This window comes from Lissotriton vulgaris, chromosome 12 (assembly GCF_964263255.1).
Source record: "Lissotriton vulgaris chromosome 12, aLisVul1.2, whole genome shotgun sequence".
Lineage (NCBI taxonomy): Eukaryota > Metazoa > Chordata > Amphibia > Caudata > Salamandridae > Lissotriton > Lissotriton vulgaris.
In genome coordinates this window covers 770,360,938-770,381,608 of record NC_141700.1, presented here as the reverse complement: position 1 = coordinate 770,381,608, position 20,671 = coordinate 770,360,938, and the positions used below count along the sequence as shown (strand labels likewise).

General features: G+C 49.1%; 1 protein-coding gene across 2 annotated transcripts in view; it reads left to right on the top strand.

Annotated features, from left to right (window-relative positions):
• The window catches only part of ACADVL (acyl-CoA dehydrogenase very long chain), a 137,008-nt gene that overhangs the window by 24,653 nt on the left and 91,684 nt on the right, over positions 1-20,671 (top strand). Inside the window, exons 3-6 of one of the 2 annotated variants that reach the window (XM_086946103.1) lie at positions 10,439-10,513; positions 12,792-12,864; positions 19,904-19,968; positions 20,418-20,552. In XM_086946103.1, coding sequence (XP_086802229.1) covers positions 10,439-10,513; positions 12,792-12,864; positions 19,904-19,968; positions 20,418-20,552 — 348 coding nt within the window. The remainder of the gene's footprint in view (positions 1-10,438; positions 10,514-12,791; positions 12,865-19,903; positions 19,969-20,417; positions 20,553-20,671) is intronic. The other variant, XM_086946104.1, reaches the window with a different exon arrangement.

The window sequence follows — 20,671 nt, the reverse complement described above, 5'->3', positions numbered from 1 at the left end:
ATTGTAAATGCTTGTTAAATTTTGAAATGACTTTCATTAACCTATAGAATCGGTTCGCCTTAGTAAAGCGGGGTGTATATTGCAGTGCTTTCAGAAGAATTCTTTTTATTTTAAATGATAGTTTCAAACTTGAATTTTAAAACATCCATGCACCCTCTCTCAACCTGACTAACAACAATGCAATTAGTGATTAAATCCAACCACAAGAGAAGGTTTTGCACAGCATGCACCTGAAGTCATGTATTTCGAGATCCCCTTATCTGTGATATTGAAGAATAGAGAGTGAAATTGAAATAAGAGAATTGCCCAGGATCACACAATTTGGTCAAGTGGGGAAGCCGGGATTCACCCCAGGTTTTCTGGTCCCGCACTGTGCAGTTTTGTGCAGCAACAAGATGTTCATGCTGTGCTTCCCCTCCACCCACCTTACACCCCCTCCCGGCCGCTGGCATTACTGCGGCCCTCGGTAAAACCAAAGACCAAACCTTTCGGCCCCCAGGAAAAGGTTTGCGAGCCCCCTGCTCTAGCGGGAGACATGGGGGGCTGGGGCTGCACTGCTGCTGGCGCTGCATTCATGCAATACACGCCTCATGAGAATACTGCAGGCTCCGCATCTTAACACTGTTCCATGGGTGTGAAGGTGCAGAGCGTCCCTCCCCCAGGGGGCGCACCGCCCGTGAGTGTGATGGTCACAGAGCACCACCCGCGCCCTTCAGCACAGCGTCCTTGCATGTCCCAGGCCTGCATTCCACAGACCACCCCGCCACGTGCGCCTTATTATTATCACTGGGTGAAAGGTCTCTGGTGACGTCGCATGTCGGGCCTGGCAATGTAGGTGAAGGGGCACTGCAGAGACAGCTGCTACAGGGCCTGCTCTATGAGACAGCACTGCAGAGACAGCTGCTCAAGAGCCCGGTCTGAGAGACAGCACTGCAGAGACTGCACCACAGCTGCTCCAGGGCCTGCTGTCTGAGAGACTGCACCACAGGTGCTCCAGGGCCTGCTGTCTGAGAGACTGCACCACAGCTGCTCCAGGGCCTGCTGTCTGAGAGACTGCACCACAGCTGCTCCAGGGCCTGCTGAGAGACCGCACAGCAGAGACTGCATCACATCTGCTCCAGGGCCGGCTGTCTGAGAGACTCCACCATAGCAACAGCTGAGCCACGGCCTGCTCTTCTGAGAGACAGCACTGTAGACTGCCCCACAGCAACAGCTGCACCAGGGCCTGCTCTGTGAGAGACCGCACTGGAGAGACGGCCCCACAGGACAGCTGCTCCAAGGCCTGCTCTCTGAAAGACCGCACAGCAGAGACTGCACCACAGCAATAGCTGAGCCAGGGCCGGCTCTGTGAGAGAGTGCTGCAAACACTGCCTACAGCAACAGCTGAGGTAGGACCCAGTCTGTGAGAGACAGCATGGCAGAGACTGCACCAGAGCGACAGCTGCTCCAGGTCCCAGTCTGTGATGAGAGACAGCACTGGAGAGCCTACACCACAGCGACCACGGCGCCAGGGCCTGTTCTGTGAGAGACCGCTCTTCAGAGACTGTACCATAGCAACAGTTGAGCCAGGACCTGCTCTGTGAGAGACCGCACTGCAGAGACTGTACCACAGCGACAGCTGAGCCAGGGCCTGCTCTGTGAGAGATTGTACCACAGCGACAGCTGTGCCAGGACCTGCCCTGTGAGAGATTGTACCACAGCGACAGCTGCTCCAGGACCCAGTCTGTGAGAGACAGCACTGCAGAGCCTACACCACAGCAGCGCCAGGGTCTGGTCTGTGAGAGACCGCGCTGCTGAGACTGCACCACAACGCCAGCTGCGCCAGGACCTCCTCACTTAGAGACCGCGCTACATAGACTGTAGTACAGCGACAGTTAAGCCAGGACCTACTCTGTGAGAGACAGCACGGCAGAGACTGCACAACTGAGCTAGGGCTTGCTCTGTGAGAGAGAGCGCTGCCAAAACTGTACCATGACAGCTGAGCCAGGGCCCGCTCTGTTTTATTTATTTAAGTTTTTTTTAGCGCTGGCTAGACCCAGAGGTATCAGAGCGCTTTACATAAGGGAAACAGCGAGTTAAAATTTGCACAAACATTCACATTAATTATAGAATGATTACGCATTTAATACAGGAGCTATTAGCAAACATGAAAATCATGATCCAAAAGGCTAGGGAGGGCTGGGGAGGCGACAGCAGCGGGGAAAGAGACCAGACATGTGTCCAAAGTCCAGCTGGGTAGGTGACGGCCGTAGCGGTGTGCCAGAGCCAGTCTCCCCTATAGCTGTCGGAGCAGCTCCACTGGGAGTCGGTCCTGCGGTTCGGACTCCGCCGGATAGGAGTGAGGATCAGTAAGAGACCGAAGGTCTTGAGTCCAGTGACTGGCGAGTGAAGATGGAAAGAGTGGCAGGATAGGCAAGGGTGTGTAGATTGGCTGCCATCTTATAGTCAGGCAAGTCAAGTCTATTGATCTTCATGGCTCTGTAGCTGGGATTGTCTCTAGTTCATTGGTTTGAATACTCAGCTGAGCCAATTTTCCTAGTAGAAAGTTGGGACCCCCTTGTCTAATGGGACTTCTTCCCTTTCTGGTAGGACTACCTTTGAGGGCGCCATTTTGGAGTCAGGCGCATCTATTTTCGATTTAACAGTATTTGCTGAGTTTTAAAAGGGATTAGTTTAGGCGCCAGCAGGTCCTCTGAAGCCACATTGGGGTCGCATGTGGCAGTTTACCACTCCCCCACTCAACGCCTTTGAAGCAGTGTGTGGGTCTCCAGGAGCAACTGCAGGTCATGCTTGTGTGCCCCTCCCTCTCGATCGGCAACCATATCTTGTAAGAAGAGCTATATGGCACAAAGCAGCGGAATAACCCCAGTGGAGTCAGCAGGCACAATCTAGGTGAGGACCGAGAGAGGAGGCGAAGATGGCTGGTTGGAACGGAGGTCGGTGGCATCACAGCACACTTCAATCCGCATCAGGCGCTTGCTCAAAACTCCTCGGGCACCATCTTGGCTGATTCAGTGGGAGGGAGGTCACTGCAAATATATCTGCTGAGATCGCTTGGAGAAAGGCAGATTTAGTCTCAGTGTGAGCCGCCTACATTCTGGTTTCGGAAACAGTAGCGGGTGGTGACGAAACGCCGGTCTGGGGGCTGTAGGAGGGTTTGCAATGGAGCAGTAGCTCCGAGCGGCCATGATGGGATATGGCTCCTACTCTCTGTGAGAGACAGCGCTGCAGAAACTGCACCACAGCAACAGCTGCGCCGGGGCCTGCTCTGTGAGAGACCGTATTGCATATACTGCACCACAGCGACAGCTATGCCAGGACCTGCTCTCTGAGAGACTGCACTATAGAGACTGGTGCACCAGGGCCTGCTCTGTAAGCGACACTACTGCAGTGACTGCACTGCAGGGACAGCTGCACAAGGGCCTGCTTTCTGAGAAACTGCACTAAAACAGACTGCTTCACCAGCGCCTGCCTGAAAGAGATGCTGCTGCGAGACCTGCTCTGAGACTGCACTGCAGAGATTTCACTACAGTGACAACTGCGCCAGGGCTTATGCTTTGAGAGACAGCACTGCCAAAACAGCTGCAACCAGGGCCTGCTCAAAGACTGCAGGGCATGGACAACTAGAACGGTAACCTCATCTTGAAATTGCTCGCCCACTCGAGTCCACGTCTGTAGGAAGTTGGTTCTCCACATAGTGCACCAAAACGAGGTTCACTCTGTAGAGAGTCCAGGCGGTCCTTGCTGGTTTACAGAGGCAAAAATGATAACAGTAAATGCTATCTTTTGTGGTAGTGTGGGAGAGCAGTTTAGGCTTATCAGAGGGTAGTACTAAGCATTTGTTGTGCTCCTAGAGGCAATAAATGAGGACACAATCCAAGAATAAATCCAAGAGCAAGAAGAATAACTCCTATTTTTATTTACATTTTGATACCATAACTTCGGAATCAGGTAAGTACTTTTTCGAGAGAAACTTTTTTACAGGTAAGTAAATTGTTATTCAATGCGTCAATACACGCAATGCTTTCCGATGCGAGAAAAAGACATGCACAAGCATACAGGTGCTTGTAGTAGGATTTGGGAGTCCTCTTTAGGACTTAAGGAGGCAGGGGGAAAGGTCCAAAGTACCACCAGCAGTTAGGGTTTACTTGACCTGGTGCAGAGGTGCTGGTCTGGTTGGTAGCCTTGTGTGCTACTCTGAAAGAAAGGGGGGCGTCTCGAAACAGGCTGCAGTTGGGAAGTTGTGGACAAGTCCTGAAGCTCCCAAAGGGTTGGTGGGGGCTCAATGCACAAGGGACTGGAGGGCAAAAAGCACAGCCAGTTCTCGAAAACCCTGGCCGGGGCGCTTGGGTAGAGAGTGAATAGTTCAGCTGGGCTGATGTGTCGCAGGTCCTTGCGCTTGTCCTTCTTGCCAGTTGAGGGTACACAAATCAGGGCAGCTGGGCCACTCTGGAAGTGGGTCTCTGCGGTCCCGATGTCACTTCACGGCTTCTCTGTATTGTTTGAGTCCGGATTGGACTCAAACCAGGCTTTGGCTGCTGCAAGGGGTCTGGTGCCCTGGGTAATGGTGCCGGGCAGCTCCGGTTGTTTCTGGCATCTTCTCACTTGGTGGGGAGACTGATCTGATTTTCTGAAGTGCAGTGATCTCTTCCTGGGCAGCTGCTGCATCGGGCAACTGGAAAGCAGCAGCACATAAACTGGACTCTGCTGTTTTGCTGCCTGTGGACTGCAAGGGAGTAGCTCCTCTACTCCAAGGGAGATTGCTGGTAATTTGCGAAGGGCTGATAGTTTGCCGGGGTTCTGGCAGATGCTCAGCTGCGGACGAGTTGGTTTCTTCATGATTGTCAAGACTGGTGCAGGCAAGCACGGTTTGGTGCCAAAAAGTCCATAGCAAGTCTGCCGTTCTCGTTTTCGCAGCTCTGCTTTGTCCTCTTCTGGGTCTGTCAAATCACAGTATCTGGCATCAGGGGTGCCGTCTAAATACTCAATTTACAAGCGTTAGCGGGAGAGACAGGCAGCAGCCAAAAGGCTGCTTACCTTTAGGGTGACTACACCCCCTATATGACCACTTCCTGGGGGGAAGTGGGCATAACTCTGACCCAGTGAACCTAATTCCACCAAAACACAAGATGGTGGAATTCCAGCTTTTGTGTTTACATCAGGTAGCCCACATTAGGGGTGAAACTGACCTTGTAGTGAACACGTCTCCTGGCTAGCTAATTTTCCTGCCCGTCCTGGTGCCAAAAGGGCCTTGTCAGGGGGTGGCCTTTCCCCCGTCTGGGGGAAGCTGGGGTTTCCCGCCCTGATATGCTGTTTATTTTAACCATGCTGCTTGGGGGAGGTGGCAAAACCTCTGGCCAGAGCAGGCATTGTTTCTGCCCTCAAGAGCGTGGGCTCTCACCTGCAGGTGGTCAGAAACCAATCTGTGATAGCAGGCTCATCTGCACCAGTCAGCCAGCACACTAGAGGTTGGTAGGTTTTCAGGGGGCCCCTATAAGGTGTCTCTGGGTTTGCGTCCATATAAATCCACTACTTGCATCAGTTGACATTTATTAAGACAAGGTGTTTGATACCAAACACCCTAGGGTTCAGAAAAGCCATCATGTAGCTGGGGAACTCTCAATAACCAGTGCCTAGTACAAATACTCAAGATGCTTCCCTGTCCACTTGTTCTATCTAGCAATGGAACCAGACAGCACAAGGCCATATTTGCTTATGCAGATATGTCCTCTCATGCAATATAATGCCCCCTTTCTTAAGGCTGTAAGGCCTGCTGTTGGGGTAGCTTACATATATTGTATACAGTGTTTGGGAGCATGGCACATAGGGGGTGTGCCATGTTGTGTTTTCACTTTTGTCTGCATCGTTTCACGCATCTGGCAATGGCAGTGTGTCTGAACTCACGTGGTGGTAGGTCCCTTAGGTTGGGACAATACAAGCTGTCGTCCTTGGGGACCATCTTTAGCACTCCTGCCCTAGGTACCCAAGTTACCATTTACTAGGGACTTATAGGGGTGCTAAAAGCCTTGCCAATTGGAGAACAATTGAGCAGTTACCTTGTTTTTGGGAAAGAACCCTGGTTAGCAGAAACCCAGTGCACTTCAGTCAAAGTTGCATCAAATAGGAGGCAAAAAATGGAGGTGACCATTGCAAAAAGGTCTGAGTCTGATGCGCCAGCACAGATATACATGCACCAGCATACAGACTATTAGTGCCAGGACTCTGTCCATTCTGCCTTTTTAAGTGCCTCCTACATCTGTGTTGTGTTTTTATTTATTTCCCAAGCTTGGCAAGAGCACAACGAGCCTAGGGAATAAAATAATAGCAGCCTCGCAACCCTTGTGAATGCGGTAACAGGGCACAGATAGAGAAGCTTCAGAAAAAGACAGGTTGCACAGATTCACATCCATTTACCCCTGACACTCTGTGTCACCAGTGCGCTCCTGCATTTACGCACTTACACTAATTCATGCATCAGTGACCCTTACACCTGCACTCCGTGTCCCCAAATACCCACTCATACCAAACCCTCAATTATTCATGCATTCACTTGTTTAAACAAAGTATACACAGCATGCAGCGTCTCCATTGCATGCTGCTGTGCCAAGGTAAACACTGCTCTTTGCTGCAGAATACCCGGCCTGTAAGCTTCCTGATCCAGGCTTGGCCACTGCAGCTGCTACTTCTGCACCAGGATACCTCCCCCCCCCCCCCCCCCAACAGGTGAGTTGTATGGTATACACATTCACATTACACAACACACCATAGCCCTACCACTCCCTGGCTATCAGTCTCTGATGTCCTAAACAGCGTCGATACTGCTCTGGGGCACAACTTTTGTTAAAACAACCTTAGGCGCCAGTGACACCAGTGATAAATTGGGGCTAGGGCTGGCCAGAATGCGCAACAAACTGCCTCAAGGAGCAGACTGTCCAATTCCCCTACCCCCCCACCACAAACCTATTGATTCAAGCAACCATCACAGAGGACCCACTGCAAACAGAGGATGTTGGGGGAGGAATTCATCAACCTCTTGCAAGCAGCAGGAGAAGCAGCTGCAAAGCATTGGGTGCTGAAGCTCCTACTATGTGCAGTGGAGGAGGAATGGAAGCAACTATAAGCATTGGCACAGAGAACTTGGAGACAATCCGATGTGGAACATGCAAATGGAGGATTTCAGTAGCAGAAGAGAGAGACCGAGGAATGCAAGCAATAATAAAGAATCGGAGAGAGAAGGAATGGACTTAGTGCCTTCAACCAAAAAGATAGGGATCGAGGAGTGCAAAGATGAAAATAACCCAACGTCTGTAGCCAACATTGCGGCAGCGAGATTCGGAAGAATGGGCACCAACACCTGTGATTGTGCAAGAGGGCCTTACATCTTTTGGACTATGCAGGGAAGGGGCATGCGGTGCAAATACACGATGAGTTGTCTGTGGGATTCACCAAATGCGTAGCACAGGAACAGAACCAGTCACAGCTGCAGACATATGGGCACCTTAGGCAGTGGCTGATGCAGAGATTCTGCCACCAGAGTATAAATTGGGTGGCCGCCGGGGAAACCAATTCCCCCTCCACCCCCGCTTATTTCATGCCCTAATAGCATTGAGCCCTGGGGTGACATTGGTACCTATTGTTCAGCAAATAACTCAAGTAGTCTAACAGGCCTGGGGGTTTTCACACATATAATTAGCTTACCGCAGAGCAACAGACGCCAACCAGCTTGCACATGCAGAAAACCCTGGCGGAACTCGCACAGAAAAACACATTTGACCCATTAGGAGTGTGGTTAGGCCCAATGGGCCACAGTGGGGTGGTGGCCAATCCAGCATTCGCAAACCGGCCAACTAACGTATGCAAAAACCGCCGCAGTAAAGCCTCTCCCGTGGTGGCGAACTCAACAATTTTAGCTAGCCTCATCCCCTAGGCGGAGAAAGAAAGGGTTTGGAGGATATAATTCATTGATCTATTTTCCTTGCCGGGGATCCAACTTGAGGACTTCTGACTAATGTCTATATGAGGCTAGAATACACGAGGCACGTTTGCAAGTTCTATCAGGGCGCAGGCTGAAGATACATACACGGCCTAGTATGGAATGGGACCATGAAGGTGTGTCCGGCTCTATTCACAAACTATGGCAGCCAATAACCTGGGGAGCCAACAAGAATAGTCCTCTCTCTAGTTAGTATTTACAGCAAGGCACGAGAAGCCCACATTCTTGAGCAGAGCCATGTATTACTCAGGGTGAAAGAGCAAGCTGAGTGGCAGGGGCACCCCTGCCATATGTTGGAAGTTTAAATAGGTTGAATGTTTCTGGGATCCAACATGCTAATTTAGACACCTATGTTGCGCATGTGGGGGTGGGGAGACTTACATTGGAGTGCGAGAAAAGAGAGCGCTGGGCCAATACTGGCTGATTTGTCAGTGAAGGACAAAATCGACACATGTGTAGTCGCTTCCGTATATAGTGGCATTTACTGTTGAGAGCGAAAGGGAAGAGAGTCTAAATGGCCAAAGTAGACATTGAGGTAGCATTTCGATTAGACTTAAGTCAAGTATTGGAGTGGTCTCAAGTGCAACCTATTCCCCGTCGATGGCCTTTCGTGCTCTTTTTCTGCACTCCGACCCCTTCTACCAGTGCTTTGAAGCAATCTTTGCAGTGAATCAGCATATTCGCACAATAATAGAAATTGAATAAAGTGCTGTATTCATTCTATGAAAGGCACCCGATGATGAAGAGTGTACATCGGGGATCATAAGCTCGAGTTATTGCTCACTTCTCCCTCAACAAGAGCAACTCGCCCTAGTTGTCTTGCAATCGCCTTGATTATGATATGGACCGCAAATCTTACTGACACTAAAACTATATTTGCAAATATCTTGATGGAATGCAGGAATAAAAACACATTTTTGATTTTCAACTTTATCAACCTATTTAAAATCAGAATTTTTAAAGAACTTCTTTCTTGAAAAAACATCCTATGCAGAATGTGCAAAACGTCGGCAGAGAATAAAATCTGAGAATTTCAATTGCTTGCAAAATCTTCACAATGCAGCATATTTCAGTTTAGATTTACAGGAGTATGGGAGCACACCTCGTGCTATTGTGGCGGGTTCAAGGTGTGTTAAAATTGTGCAGACTAAGCCGCTAAGAAACAAGGGAAAGATGAAACCTAATGTATGGAGCTACAGTTACATTTGCCTGAGAATCTGGAACGCCTGATGTGCTTCTAAAAGGCTCATGATTGTCGCACACACCTGAAGGGCCAACAAGCATCTCACAGAGGAACCGTGGCATTCTGACCATGGGGAATAAAAGAATCGTAGCCATACACTTCTCGCTTGCGGCATGGTGCTGCTGCCCAGTATGGTCCACTCAACACACCACCGTCACCCAACCGCAGGTTCTTCAGAGTTTGCTCTTAAAGTGATCTGACATACACTCACTTTGAATTTGAGATTTTCACACAGAGCCAAGGCTTCCTCTTTTAACCTGAGAACGAACCCTTCACCCTTCTTGCTGTGCAGCCACCAAGTTATTCCTTCCAGAGTTATGAAGTTGTACCATGAATCGGATGAAATGTTCTAAAATGTGATGAGTTCTGAAACTCCGTGTCGAGAGTGTCCAGCCTTGCTGAGGGCCATTCATGAATAGCTATCCGTGCTCCCCGTCTGCAGTCAGTGTCCACAGTCAGTCCTTGCATTGTCAGATCTCTATCGAGAAGGCTGTGTAACTGCTGCGTACGCCCATCTTCTCCCTGATCTCAGAAAAGTCTTCGGCAAGAATTAGAACTCTGCCAAGAAAATCTTGCAAGAACAATCCTACCCCACTGTTGCGAAGTGACTCATATGTGCACAGCTTGTTCTGTGACTGTGGGCAGGAGTCCCAGCATCTGGGATCTATTCGTTCATAGTGCACCAGTTCTACCTTCCTTGACACAAGACGAGTGGGCATCTGGAGAAGAGAGGGGAAACCTTCCGTCTCCCCAGGGACATAGCCACAGAAAGAAGCGAACATTTGTGTATCTAGAGCGTCAGTGCGTTTTTGTTGGCCTTTGGTTTTGGGATAGGAGGTTTCAGGCTGTATCTTCTTGTGTGGGACAATAATGGTGATGCTGGTACCATGGAAGTAGTACACGTGATGACCGCAGTGGATTCGCTCTGCAACAGTGCTGTTCTGCTCTCACAGAAGAGGACTTCAGACATAGAATGAAACAAAAAGAGCCTTCTCTTTGTTTTGTACCCTATCTGACATTGTCTCATAAAGGTGCCGAACTTTCAAAATCAGAAATTTGTTATTGAAGATGTGACCGAAGGGTGTCGTAGTGTGAACAGAAACGGTTGTTGAGTAAAGGGGTGTTTAACCAGCCAGACCCTGTATCATTTGATTGTGATTTCTTGTGGGCAGAACGGTACATTTTTCTTTTTGTTTGAACAGGCCGCGATTGACAAAGATGGCATCGGCGTCGCAACAGCTTCCCAAACTACTTCAGAGAAGCAGGCACATGCCGCGGTAGGTATTACCATCCGGGACTACGCTGGGGGTGGCAGGGCCATATTTGAGGTGGGAGTAGATTGAGAGAGGGGACACTCAACAGTAGAAATGATGATCAGACATTGGTGAGGACATAAAGGGGGCTTAAGCATAGGCTACAGCTGGACCAGGGCTTGGAGAAGCAGACGAAAACGTGGTCTTTTGTCGGGGTGGAGGTAGCGGGCCAAAGGATTTAAGAAAAGATGGCTGTTTTTGGTGTGTGGGTAAGGATGAGAGTCACTAGAAGATGTCCTTATTTTCTTTTTCTTGTCTTCCTTTTCATCACATGAAGTTGGAGTCTAAAGAAAAGGTTTGTGGTGTCCCCTAAAAAGTTATTCCCAACTTGCATCAATAAAAATTATTTTCCAATAACTTGTTATAATGTTTATAGTGTACTGGAATCAAATAATAATGGCTACAGTATGTACAGTATGTAAAGAGGACTTTATGATGTCAAACTAGTATATTTAAATAACACTTCAACTATTAAACTTACACTGTTTTCCGGTTAGGAAACCCAAGTAGTGTAAACATCTTTATAGCACATGTTCTGTTGGGGGGGCTGCAGGTTCCAGATGCTTGAGCCACTCTAGAGATGGCTGTCTTCATTGAATGGAGGTCTTAGTTGTAGGAATTGCCTGCGATATGGGATTTAGGAATTCTGTAGAGATGATTGGTAAATGCCTATCAGGCAAGTTTGGAGCTAGGTCTGTTTGCAAATATTTTGCAGAAATTCACAGCCAGTTTCGTTTGCATAGAGCCAAAGGCTGCAGGGCGAGCACGGTATTGCTCTCTAGCCTTTGGACATGGTTCTGTGTTTGCTTGAGGTTGCTTTGGGGTATTTTCTTTTGTCTAGACTTTGCAGTTGGTTTTATAACATTCTTTGACCAACTGAGATGCGCTACACAGATATGACAGTTACTTACATTCAGTGTAATACAGACCGAGCAGTTGTTGGCATTGTGACAAAAGAGTAAAAATAAGAGCACATTTTAAAAACATATTTCATTATTCGAAGACGTTTTGCAGGCTTTTCGTACATTTTGGGTGTGAGGTGCTCAATGCAGATAGCTTCCCATTTTTATTATGTTGCGCAGAGTTTGTGTTCAAACGACTCTGCTAGCAGTGAACCACTGGTTAGACCTGCCCGGCTGGTCATGTTCACGTCCACTGAAAAGGAGCCAATCTAGTAGCAGGCGTCTGGCACCTAGGTGACCAGGTTATGTAAGGGCTGGTGACGTGACGTGACATGACATGACGTGGCTTGGCTTTCCGAAGTAACTGTAGGCACCCTGTGGGACATCACGAGCTAGATTCTTGCAAGCTAGCCCTCCTCTGCAAGGGTCATCCTCTTGCTAGCTGTATAACACAAGTTTCTATTACTGGACACACTGAGCAGGCAACAAGTGAAGGATTGTGAACAAGTCTTCAAATTGAAAACATTTGAGAATAAAACTTAGATACCTTACAAATTAAATGAAACCTCACTGCAGGTGTGCTTTTTATGTCTTTGGCAAAGTACAGCCAAGTCACATTGTAAGGCCTGTTGGCTTGGCAGTGTCAAACTTCTTTTCTACTCACTGTTTTTCTGAAAGTCTGCATGTTCATTTTGAAACTTGTACCTTTATAGGAAGGTCATGGACCGCCCAGCAATAAACTTTCTGTGAGTATTGGGTGCCTTGGAGCTGCGCTGGACGGAAAGCCCGGGTACGCCTCGGACACTGCTCGATCTACAGGACTTCAACTAGGTCTCTTAAAATCAGAACCTTGTTTGCATAGCCAATGTCTGTCTTTTTGTGGCTGAATGCATCCGACAAACCACTTGGAGATACAACCTTCCAGTCCCACGTATGAACCTTGGAAGCCCTCCCCTTTGTTGCTTTTGAGGTTCAACCCGCTGTGACGTCACCGGAGGGCAGAGAGCAAAAGAGGAGGAGAGTGACAGGATGTGTGAGTTGATGGAGTACAATGAGCAGTGACTGTGGAGTGTAGGAGGCCGGAAACTAAGTGATGGTAGAGAGCAAAGAAAGACGTGTAGTAGAAGCATGAGGGATTATTCAACAAAAAGGGGTGCTGTGAGCCCATGGACGATGGACATGAGGGTATGACGAAGAAGCATCCGATGAAGCGCAGAGACCGACTAAGGGAAGGTGGGGAGGAGAGAGAATGGAATGTTCTGTCCTGCTGAGAAGGGGAAGCTGCAGGTCATTTTGGTGCTTCCTGTGATATTTTGCTTTTTCTCCTCTTTACATTTTAGGAGTCCAAGTCTTTCGCTGTTAGCATGTTCAAAGGTCAGATGTGCACGGAGCAAGTTTTTCCCTATCCTTCAGGTAACACTGGGTGGGGTGCGGAAGGGTATATCTCTTTTTACATCTTTATGCAAGCAGAAACTCCTTTCCCTTTTTAAGTAAAAAAAAAAGAAAGAAAAGTTGTTCATGGAATGATAGAAAAGCCACATGTGTCCGGAGGATAGACTGCGCCACGATTCCTAAGTTAAACAATGTAAATGTTTTTTAAATTTATTGTTTTTTACCATGAGTAAGTAATGTTCAACTGCTTATTGGGGAAGAGGCCTAACGGCCCCTATCCATGGTAACCTCTGGGTTAATGCAGCAGCAGGATCCTCTTAATCGGGTAACAATTTACCCTATCCAGGGGATGATCACTCTCGTCATTGTGCATTGTATGTGGGCTCCTGCTATGCAATTACTAGATTCCCAACCCAATGTGGAGCACAAATTCATATCCGTAAAGTACCCATTCCCCAATTTACGAATCCGAGGTTCCTCTATTTATGGGGTAACATGTGTCTCTGTCCATGGGATTACAGCTTTCATCATTATGGATGGATGGATGGATGGATAGAGACCGCATCATGAGGCTTTTATCCATGGGAAAGGGATTACCTCAATCATGGGTTAATATGTTGTACTGTTTTTGTGGCACAGCCTTGTATCTATTGGAGGGGGGGAGAACAGGGTAGGGGGTTCACTCCTTCTTGAGTCTATAGGATCAAACCTTTCCTTATTGTTTAGTCACTCCCACAATCCATGAGGTAATGAATCACGATGTACATGTGGTTATTGCTCCTCCATCTGCAGCGTAATTGGTTAAAATATCCATGGGTGGGTGGTGGGGGGGTCACACCTTAGTTAACCATCAGATCGCACCTTGCCTTACCCACAAGGTGACACATTGCTTTACACACTGGATATCACCTTCCTTTTTCAATTGCTATTCTCTTTCCCATAGGTGTCGCCCCTTCTCTGTTCCATAGGTGTCGCCCCCTTCTCTGTTCCATAGGTGTCGCCCCCTTCTCTGTTCCATAGGTGTCGCCCCCTTCTCTGTTCCATGGGTGTCGCCCCCTTCTCTGTTCCATATGTGTCGCCCCCTTCTCTGTTCCATAGGTGTCGCCCCCTTCTCTGTTCCATAGGTGTCTCCCCCTTCTCTGTTCCATAGGTGTCTCCCCCTTCTCTGTTCCATAGGTGTCTCCCCCTTCTCTGTTCCATAGGTGTCTCCCCCTTCTCTGTTCCATAGGTGTCGCCCCCTTCTCTGTTCCATAGGTGTCGCCCCCTTCTCTGTTCCATAGGTGTCGCCCCCTTCTCTGTTCCATAGGTGTCGCCCCCTTCTCTGTTCCATAGGTGTCGCCCCCTTCTCTTTCCCATAGGTGTCGCCGCTTCTCTTTCCAAAGGTGTCACCGCTTCTCTTTCCCATAGGTGTCGCCCCTTCTATTTCCCGTAGGTGTCACCCCTTCTCTTTCCCGTAGGTGTCACCCCTTCTCTTTCCCGTAGGTGTCACCCCTTCTCTTTCCCGTAGGTGTCGCCCCTTCTCTTTCCCGTAGGTGTCGCCCCTTCTCTTTCCCATAGGTGTCGCCCCTTCTCTTTCCCATAGGTGTCGCCCCTTCTCTTTCCCATAGGTGTCGCCCCTTCTCTTTCCCATAGGTGTCGCCCCTTCTCTTTCCCATAGGTGTCGCCCCTTCTGTTTCCCATAGGTTTCGCCCCTTCTCTTTCCCATAGGTGTCGCCCCTTCTCTTTCCCATAGGTGTCGCCCCTTCTCTTTCCCATAGGTGTCGCCCCTTCTCTTTCCCATAGGTGTCGCCCCTTCTCTGTTCCATAGGTGTCACCCCTTCTCTTTCCCATAGGTGTCACCCCTTCTCTTTCCCATAGGTGTCGCAGCTTCTCTTTCCCATAGGTGTCGCAGCTTCTCTTTCCCATAGGTGTCGCCCCTTCTCTTCCCCATAGGTGTCGCCCCTTCTCTTCCCCATAGGTGTCTCCCCTTCTTTTTCCCGCAAGTGTTGCCCCTTCTCTTTCCCGTAGGTGTCACCCCTTCTCTTTCCCGTAGGTGTCACCCCTTCTCTTTCCCAATAGGTGTCGCCGCTTCTCTTTCCCATAGGTGTCGCCGCTTCTCTTTCCCATAGGTGTCGCCGCTTCTCTTTCCCATAGGTGTCGCCGCTTCTCTTTCCCATAGGTGTCGCCGCTTCTCTTTCCCAATTGCTATTCTCTTTCCCATAGATGTTGCCCCTTCTCTTTCCCTTCTCTTTCCCATAGGTGTCGCCCCTTCTCTGTTCCATGGGTGTCGCCCCTTCTCTGTTCCATGGGTGTCGCCCCTTCTCTGTTCCATGGGTGTCGCCCCTTCTCTGTTCCATGGGTGTCGCCCCTTCTCTGTTCCATGGGTGTCGCCCCTTCTCTGTTCCATGGGTGTCGCCCCTTCTCTGTTCCATGGGTGTCGCCCCTTCTCTTTCCCATATGTGTCGCCCCTTCTCTGTTCCATAGGTGTCGCCCCTTCTCTGTTCCATAGGTGTCGCCCCTTCTCTGTTCCATAGGTGTCGCCCCTTCTCTGTTCCACGGGTGTCGCCCCTTCTCTGTTCCACGGGTGTCGCCCCTTCTCTGTTCCATGGATGTCGCCCCTTCTCTGTTCCATGGGTGTCGCCCCTTCTCTGTTCCATGGGTGTCGCCCCTTCTCTGTTCCATGGGTGTCGCCCCTTCTCTGTTCCATGGGTGTCGCCCCTTCTCTGTTCCATGGGTGTCGCCCCTTCTCTGTTCCATGGGTGTCGCCCCTTCTCTGTTCCAATAGGTGTCGCCCCTTCTCTTTCCCATAGGTGTCGCCCCTTCTCTTGCCCATAGGTGTCGCCCCTTCTCTTGCCCATAGGTGTCGCCCCTTCTCTTTCCCATAGGTGTCGCGCCTTCTCTTTCCCATAGGTGTCACCCCTTCTCTTTCCCATAGGTGTCACCCCTTCTCTTTCCCATAGGTGTCACCCCTTCTCTTTCCCAATAGGTGTCGCCGCTTCTCTTTCCCATAGGTGTCGCCGCTTCTCTTTCCCATAGGTGTCGCCCCTTCTCTGTTCCATGGGTGTCGCCCCTTCTCTGTTCCATGGGTGTCGCCCCTTCTCTGTTCCATGGGTGTCGCCCCTTCTCTGTTCCATGGGTGTCGCCCCTTCTCTGTTCCATGGGTGTCGCCCCTTCTCTGTTCCATGGGTGTCGCCCCTTCTCTTTCCCATAGGTGTCGCCCCTTCTCTTTCCCATAGGTGTCGCCCCTTCTCTGTTCCATAGGTGTCGCCCCTTCTCTGTTCCACGGGTGTCGCCCCTTCTCTGTTCCACGGGTGTCGCCCCTTCTCTGTTCCACGGGTGTCGCCCCTTCTCTGTTCCACGGGTGTCGCCCCTTCTCTGTTCCATGGGTGTCGCCCCTTCTCTGTTCCATGGGTGTCGCCCCTTCTCTGTTCCATGGGTGTCGCCCCTTCTCTGTTCCATGGGTGTCGCCCCTTCTCTGTTCCATGGGTGTCGCCCCTTCTCTTTCCCATGGGTGTCGCCCCTTCTCTTTCCCATAGGTGTCGCCCCTTCTCTTTCCCATAGGTGTCGCCCCCTTCTCTTTCCCATAGGTGTCGCCCCTTCTCTTTCCCATAGGTGTCGCCCCTTCTCTTTCCCATAGGTGTCGCCCCTTCTCTTTCCCATAGGTGTCGCCCCTTCTCTTTCCCATAGGTGTCGCCCCTTCTCTTTCCCATAGGTGTCGCCCCTTCTCTTTCCCATCCTTCTCTTTCCCATAGGTGTCGCCCCTTCTCTTTCCCATAGGTGTCGCCCCTTCTCTTTCCCATAGGTGTCGCCCCTTCTCTTTCCCATAGGTGTCGCCCCTTCTCTTTCCCATAGGTGTCGCCCCTTCTCTTTCCCATAGGTGTCGCCCCTTCTCTTTCCCATAGGTGTCGCCCCTTCTCTTTCCCATAGGTGTCGCCCCTTCTAGGTGTCGCCCCTTCTCTTTCCCGTAGGCGTCGCCCCTTCTCTTTCCCGTAGGCGTCGCCCCTTCTCTTTCCCGTAGGCGTCGCCCCTTCTCTTTCCCGTAGGCGTCGCCCCTTCTCTTTCCCGTAGGCGTCGCCCCTTCTCTTTCCCGTAGGCGTCGCCCCTTCTCTTTCCCGTAGGCGTCGCCCCTTCTCTTTCCCGTAGGCGTCGCCCCTTCTCTTTCCCGTAGGCGTCGCCCCTTCTCTTTCCCGTAGGCGTCGCCCCTTCTCTTTCCCGTAGGCGTCGCCCCTTCTCTTTCCCGTAGGCGTCGCCCCTTCTCTTTTCCAAAGGCGTCGCCCCTTCTCTTTTCCAAAGGCGTCGCCCCTTCTCTTTTCCAAAGGCGTCGCCCCTTCTCTTTTCCAAAGGCGTCGCCCCTTCTCTTTTCCAAAGGCGTCGCCCCTTCTCTTTTCCAAAGGCGTCGCCCCTTCTCTTCTCCAAAGGCGTCGCCCCTTCTCTTTTCCAAAGGCGTCGCCCCTTCTCTTTTCCAAAGGCGTCGCCCCTTCTCTTTTCCAAAGGCGTCGCCCCTTCTCTTTTCCAAAGGCGTCGCCCCTTCTCTTTTCCAAAGGCGTCGCCCCTTCTCTTTTCCAAAGGCGTCGCCCCTTCTCTTTTCAAAAGGCTTCCCTCCTTCTCTTTTCCATAGGCTTCCCCCCTTCTCTTTCCCGTAGGCGTCACCCCAACCCTTCTCTTTTCCGTAGGCGTTACCCAACCCCTTCTATTTTCCTCAGGCTTCCCTCCTTCTCTTTTCTATAGGTGTCACCCCTTCTCTTTTCTATAGGCTTCCCCCCCTTCTCTTTTCTATAGGCTTCCCCCCCTTCTCTTTTCTATAGGCTTCCCCCCTTCTCTTTCCCATAGGCCAGAGGTATTCAAACTTTTTGATGCCAAGACCCCCCTGTCAAAAAATGTTAGGCGTAAGGACCCCCTCTGACAAAAAATTCTAGAACTTGGTACTCATCATCGTAGACAACCAAAAGCCCTGCCAATTACCACCGAAAATCATTTCACTGTGGGGAAATAGTATTAAACAGTCTTTAGCAAATCATAGTTTGTGGATGACTGTGGTTCTGTGTCAGAGGGTTAGTACACTGCTCAATACAAAATCTCCAAAACGAATTACCCAAAAATGCACAACTGGTACTGTACTTTATTTTTCACAGACAAACAAAACATAATTTGACTCAATTGGATAATAACATCTTTCTGATTCAGTGTGACGGGTGTGCCTGTTTTTCTCCAGAGAAACGGTCAATCTGCGGATGTATCTTAGCTACTGCCGACCTCAGGTTGTGCTCCACTTCAAGTCTTGAACTGTACTTTGTCTTTAATACTGCCAGTGCTGAGAACCCAATCTCACATAAATATGATGAGCTAAAAGGCTGAAGTGTCTTGACTGCACTTTTCGACAGGCCGTGTGAGCCATTACCAAGGTTCTCATTGTCCTGAACGCACACATATTGATGGCAATAAGTAACACAGGTGGATGACATGCACCTGCTAATGAGCAGAAACCTCTTTGCATTCCATCTTTCTTCGGTCAGTATATTGAGGACTATGAAATTGGATAAGAGTAAACTTGGTTATTTGCCATGCAGATCACAGAATTGTATTTTATATAGCTAGCTCAGTGGGTTACTGTTTTTGTCACAGAGATCTGTTTGTTACTAAGTTAAAATCCTAATGTAGCACAGTGAGCTATGAAGTGACAACAAACCGCTGCATGCAAGACATAGGTTAAAGATTTATAGTTTTTCCCTGTCTTTCATTATCTTACGGTTGCTAAAAAAGGTGTGTTTGGCTGCAAATACATTATTGTTAGTGAAGCCAACCCCAACCACTGGGTAATATTTTAAATTGCGAGTTGCAACTTCTCCTGATCAAGCACTCTTAAAATATAATGTCTACCAGAATGGATGACACGTGACTCCTACACCTGGTAGTCCTTATTTTATTATGGAATATTTCCTGTACATGGGAATGTAAAGTCCTCTAACATCTGACATTGGTATGAGCAGGGCTGATTGCAGATGAAAGAGATGTGGAGGGTAGAATGGGAATTATTACAGATTTGTGTGATATTGAATAAAAATCATGGCTAACAAACATTGTTTTGTGTTGCTGTGGTGTATCTAGATCCGCTAACAGAAAACTCTGATAGCTGCACAAGCACAGGCTTCAAAGTCATCTTTTTTTGGCTACACGCATAAGCACACAGGGCACACTTTTTGTAAAGGATTCCTAGCTAACCTTTTTGGCCAGATTCTTTTTAGAGACCCCATTTTTCTCGCCTCACCTGAGTACTTCCAATAAGGGTTTTGCAATTTGTTTTTGGGGGAGACTGGGAGGGTCTGCTCGGGCAGTGGATGGTTGTAAGCCAGATTCCCTCTAAAAGCAGAGTAGGTTAAAGTCCAATCAGATATGCAATATGGTCTCTCATTTGCCATCCATTCATTATTAGTGCCCTTATGTGTTTATGTGCAGAGAAGAATGCTTCAGATTTATTTGGCTGGGGGCACAAGGTCATGTAAATATCTGCTGCTTGAAAAATACTATGACATGTCTGGAGCAAGCTCTACTTAATTAAGGAATTCAGAAGTTTTTTTTTCCATTTACTATGTGCAGATAATTTATGGATGCTGTGACAGGAGCCATCAGAATGTACAGTTGAGGAAGTATTTTTTGGCTTACACAGTGCCAACCCCTAAACAATATGAACTGCCACTGGTGAAGAGACCGTCTAACCCACTAGGGAAACCCACCAAAAAACTCTAATAGGCTGATGTCTCCTCTTTCCTTGAGGTAACGGGTGTCCTTCTTGTGTGCTGATAGGAGAAGAGGGAACCCTTCCCAAAGTAATACAGTTCAGTATTCCCATAGCAGAGTGGAAAATGAACAAGATGTGCGGGCGATGCTGCCAGATACACCATCCACCGTTGCTACTTCCAGACTGCAGGTCTGCACATTCGATCCCTAGGTATCTCTGATGCTCTTGGTATCACGGGATATTTAACCAATTTGAAAGAAAACTCGCAGAGGAAAAGTATGTAGTATATTTGCCTATTAAACGTTATAGCCAAGTTTCATACTTGCTGTTGTCTTCCCATTGCAGTGCTAAACGAGGAACAGATCCAATTCCTGTCTGAGCTTGTGGGACCCGTCTCCCGGTTCTTTGAGGTAAGAGCTCAGTGTCTTTATGGGGTTGATTAAACACAGGTGTGTGCAAAATGAGCTTCAGAAGAGGTCACTGGTCATGCCAGCGCTCAAGAAGGCTGTGCAGGCGCTGTGCTGACCAGTCTTATCTGTTCTGCCAGGGACTCCAAAGTTAACTACTCCCTCTACCTCCTTGTTGGCCATTCTAACCATTCTAACCTGTGCCAGGTTTCTGAGTGATGTGCAAAGATTGCAGTCTCCTGCCAGCATTTTTTCATTGACTCCCAGATCAGTAATGTGTGTCCACAGAACCAGGGTATGAAAAATATTCTCTTGCCTGCAAAAGGACGGGGAATGATTCAGGCATGTGAATCTATGAAAGATACCCCAATACTGGATAACTTGTGCTTTGTGCTCATCTGTAACCAGTCTTCTCTTTCCTGCTCCCTATCCCTTTTCATCCACAATCCCAGACGGTGAATAACCCATCCAAGAATGACGCGCTGGAAAAGGTCGAAGATAGCACGATGCAAGGCCTGAAGGAGCTGGGGGCCTTTGGACTCCAAGTCCCCACTGATCTAGGAGGGCTGGGCCTATGCAACACCCAGGTGAGTTGAAGCTCACATTTGCATCTTATATGTACGTACAACACATGCTTTTCAGAAACCTTACGTATCACGATCACTGAAATGTTAATTTACAACCTAATCAATGCCTATTAAAATCT